This window comes from Coregonus clupeaformis, chromosome 28 (genome assembly GCF_020615455.1).
Source record: "Coregonus clupeaformis isolate EN_2021a chromosome 28, ASM2061545v1, whole genome shotgun sequence".
Classification (NCBI taxonomy): domain Eukaryota; kingdom Metazoa; phylum Chordata; class Actinopteri; order Salmoniformes; family Salmonidae; genus Coregonus; species Coregonus clupeaformis.
The window spans coordinates 19,040,039-19,044,793 of record NC_059219.1 but is presented as its reverse complement, the minus strand read 5'-3'; the positions used below and the strand labels follow the sequence as shown (position 1 = coordinate 19,044,793).

General features: G+C 42.9%; 1 protein-coding gene across 1 annotated transcript; it reads left to right on the top strand.

Annotated features, from left to right (window-relative positions):
- Window positions 1-618: 618 nt before the first annotated feature.
- LOC121543355 (fish-egg lectin-like) lies at window positions 619-1,732 on the top strand. Its single transcript, XM_041853160.2, has 4 exons — window positions 619-725; window positions 841-1,074; window positions 1,253-1,470; window positions 1,604-1,732. The coding sequence occupies exons 1-4, from the start codon at window positions 671-673 to the stop codon at window positions 1,715-1,717; spliced, it is 621 nt and encodes a 206-aa protein (XP_041709094.2). The 5' UTR covers window positions 619-670; the 3' UTR covers window positions 1,718-1,732.
- Window positions 1,733-4,755: the final 3,023 nt, after the last annotated feature.

Genomic DNA, 4,755 nt, shown 5'->3' with positions numbered 1-4,755 from the left:
CTTGTTGTCATTGTAGGCAATCTCAACGCTGTGCGTTACAGAGAAGACATCCTCCTCCCTCATGTGGTACCCTTCCTGCAGGCTCATCCTGACATGACCCTCCAGCATGACAATGCCACCAGCCATACTGCTCATTCTGTGCGTGATTTCCTGCAAGACAGGAATGTCAGTGTTCTGCCATGGCCAGCGAAGAGCCCGGATCTCAATCCCATTGAGCACGTTTGGGACCTGTTGGATTGGAGGGTGAGGGCTAGGGCCATTCCCCCCAGAAATGTCTGGGAACTTGCAGGTGCCTTGGTGGAAGAGTGGGGTAACATCTCACAGCAAGAACTGACAAATCTAGTGCAGTCCATGAGGAGGAGATGCACTGCAGTACTTAATGCAGCTGGTGGACACACCAGATACTTACTGTTACTTTTTATTTTGACCCCCCCTTTGTTCAGGGACACATTATTCATTTTCTGTTAGTCACATGTCTGTGGAACTTGTTCAGTTTATGTCTCAGTTGTTGAATCTTGTTATACAAATATTTACACATGTTAAGTTTGCTGAAAATAAACACAGTTGACAGTGAGAGGACTTGCTTTTTTTGCTGAGTTTATATAAGTGGGAAAACTCTGTGTTCAACTAAATTGCAACCAAACGTATACTGTAGATCTACAGAGACATCATGAGAGCCACTGCAGCCGTCCTACTGGTCCTCTGTCTCCTGGCCATCAGTCATGGTAAGTTACCATCATCTGAAGCATGCTTGCTCAACTTGGAATTGATGAAGTTTGCTCCATAATGTCATCCTCCTTTTTCTTGGTGTCCTCTACTCATATGTCTTTGTCTCCATAGCATGGGACTGTCAAGAGGTAGTAAACATTAAGAATCTGATGCAGATTGATGCAGGACTGGGACAAGTGGTTGCAATGGACACAAGTCAAATCCCCTTCTACCTGGTAGGTGATAAATGGATCCGCCTGCCTGGTTCCCTGAAGCATATCACTGTAGGACCAGCAGGGATCTGGGGTGTCAACAAGGCAGACTCAATCTACAAGTATGTGGCCGGTAACTGGGTGCAAGCTGCAGGTAAGTAGAGAGCATTGCTCAATATTTATCCAGAGGACACCTGCATCTTAGCTTTCCAGATACCATCAGGGTGATGAAATAATGATTCATGTTTTACAATAGTAAGTCATTTGGCTTTTCATTTACTCACAGATACATGCTCCTTGTTTGTTTACTTGTCTGTCTCTGTGGTCTTCAGGCCTTCTGAAGCAGGTGGATGCTGGGGGTAACCAGTTTATTGTGGGGGCCAACATGGACGATACTCCATTCTGTCTGACAAGTAGTGCCACAGTTGGCTACAAGGGTCCAGGTTCATCCCTTCCTTGGACAGGATTGCCAGGAGCTGTGAAGTACTACAGTTGTGGACCCTTTGGGTGCTGGGCAGTCAACAAGAATGATGATATCTTCTTAATGAGTGTAAGATCTGGGAAAGAGTGTGAGAGCTGGAGTAGAGTGGTAGAGTATGGAGAGTGTCAGTTATTTTAAAACTGTTTAATATTATAACTGTAGAAATGGTCCTAAAACCCTGATTGTATCTGTTTGTTTCCAGCTGAATCAAGACTGCCAAAACAAGGGGTGGAGTCACATTGACGGCAAGCTTTCCATGATTGAGGTGGCAACTGATGGTAGTGTCTTTAGGGTCAACTCTTTGTGTGATGTTTAAACCAGGCAAGGTTGATACTTACAGTGGGGAAAAAAGAGTATTTAGTCAGCCACCAATTGTGCAAGTTCTCCCACTTAAAAATATGAGAGAGGCCTGTAATTTTCATCATAGGTATACGTCAACTATGACAGAGAAATTGAGAAAGAAAAATCCAGAAAATCACATTGTAGGATTTTTTATGAATTTATTTGTAAATTATGGTGGAAAATAAGTATTTGGTCACCTACAAACAAGCAAGATTTCTGACTCTCACAGACCTGTAACTTCTTCTTTCAGAGGCTCCTCTGTCCTCCACTCGTTACCTGTATTAATGGCACCTGCTTGAACTTGTTATCAGTATAAAAGACACCTGTCCACAACCTCAAACAGTCACACTCCAAACTCCACTATGGCCAAGACCAAAGAGCTGTCAAAGGACACCAGAAACAAAATTGTAGACCTGTACCAGGCTGGGAAGACTGAATCTGCAATAGGTAAGCAGCTTGGTTTGAAGAAATCAACTGTGGGAGCAATTATTAGGAAATGGAAGACATACAAGACCACTGATAATCTCCCTCGATCTGGACTCTTTCTTCAAAACAGAGACGGCATCACAGCCAGTAAACCAGAAGGCACTGGATGGAGCAATATCCCAATGGGTATGCGCATGGGCCACGTGACCTACGATCTGGGCCGTCTTTGGGTCGTCTCCAAGTCTGGCGTCACCATGGTGTGCAAACGTTAGCCTCTCCTCTGCATCTGAAGGCCGATCAGGATCTGACAAGTTCACTTGCTAACTCAATGATCTATTTTTCTGGAACAGCCTTCTACTTGAGAATTCTCAACATTAGTTCATAAGAATCCTTCATTCTAAAACCTATTGCTCTAACTATTATTTTCAGTACTTTATCTCTGTCAATAGTAAACACTGATCATAAGTGAAGATTTTTCGCACATGAAATTGACAAGCAACAGCATTACAAAAGTTTTCTTTGTTTGATCACTCCTTGATTAACACTTCAATAGAGCTTTGCCTTGGATGCTATTTGATCGTAGTGTAAACATTTACATTTACATTTTAGTAGACACTCTTATCCAGAGCGACTTACAGTTAGTGAGTGCATACATTTTCATACTGGCCCCCCGTGGGAAACGAACCCACAACCCTGGCGTTGTAAGCGCCATGCTATACCAACTGAGCTACACGGGGCCCGGTCATGTTGCTCACAATCCACATGGGTTTTGCTGTGGTTCAGAGTTCATCAATAGGGTTGGATGGAATCCTTGTCAATGTTCATTATCTCATTATATAATCATTTCCCGCAATAATAAAGCATTCAGTTTGAAACTATTGTAATGTATATATTTTTTAATGTTGTATAATTAGGTTGCTCTGCCAATGGCGATTTTAGCATGTAAATCTTGGTGGGGCATACTCAACCATTTTTTTTAGATGCATGTCATCAAAGCCACTACACAACACAACATTAAACAGTACAGTACAATAGTTAAATAGGTAACCAAATAGCTACCCAGACTAACTATTTAGCAGTCTAATGGCTTGTAGGTAGAAACTGTTCAGGGTCCTGCTGGTTCCAAACTTGGTGCATCGGTACTGCTTGCGGTGTGGTAGCAGAGAGAACAGTCTATGACTTGGGTGGCTGGGGTCTTTTTTTTATTTTCTGACACCACCTGGTACAGAAGTCCTGGATGGCAGGAAGCTTGGCCCCAGTGATGTACTGGGCTGTACGCACTACCCTCTGTATCGCCTTGCAGTCGGATGCCAAGCAGTTGCCATACCAAGCGGTGATGCAGCCAGTCAGGTTGCTCTCAATGGTGCAGCTGTAGAGCTTTTTGAGGTTCTGAGGGCCCATGCCAAATCTTTTCAGTCTCCTGACGTGCCCTCTTCACTACTGTGTTGGTGTGTTTGGACCACGATACTGTAGATATTTAGTGATGTGGACAGCGAGGAACTTGGAGCTCTGACCCGCTCTACTACAGCCCCAGCGATGTGGACGGGGGCCTGCTCGGCCCTCCGTTTCCTGTAGCTCCTTTGTCTTTCTATCTAGCTTAACTTTTCTGAAAACGATTATTATTTTGTGGCTGATATGAAAGATAAGGTCCTTATGGTTCCAAAACCGTAATGCAAGAGATGCGAGTTAATGTTCAGACTGAGCGTCGGGGCTCTTAACAAAACTCCCCCCATACATTAGACGCCTTCGTCCAATGACTCTTACAGAATGTGTAATGATCATGACTCTCAGTTCCATTACAAGCGGTTAATGACCTCCCTGCAGAACTGCCTCCAGTGCATGAGTCATCCCAATAAATGCCAACCTGCTTTGACACAACAGTGATTCCACTAAATGATCAGTATTTGTGTGCCAGGCTGCATGCTGAAATCAGTGAGAAACCAGGTGAAGAGAGCCAAGTGATTAAACAGGAAGGGTTGACAATGCTGGAAAGTGAAGTTCAATGGTTAGAATCTGAATAATCAATTTCAACAAATTTTTGTAATTTACTAGACCCCTAACTGGCAAAAAAATTGTGACCTAACTACTAAAAACTTCCAGGATTAAAAAGTTATTTACAGTCACTACCATCACACTACTGGAAAATGTAGTTGATATTTAAACTCCACGTAGTCAGATATACTTCATATAATGATGAGACGGTCTTGTCTCTGCCCTAATAGAGTCCAAAAGGTGGGAAGGCATTCTGCTTATCGGTGTATTCCTGTGTGGACATGGTGTTATCTTTTATGACCAATTCCGGCTGTTATTTGTATGAGACATAGTGTGGTGGTGTCTGTTAACAGTAATGGTAACACTTTATGCGGATAATCCCAAGTAGGTGGTTTGTAGATGGTCAATAACCTTCAACAACATTTCAACTAACTATCCACTAACACTAGTCCGAACCTTACCCTAACCCTTATTCTAAACCTAACCGTAACCTTAACATACATGTATGACCATCTGTTGATAATCTATATGGGACTATCTAAATAAAGTGTGACCACGTTCACCTTTATTCCTTGATTAATACCATGTCATCAT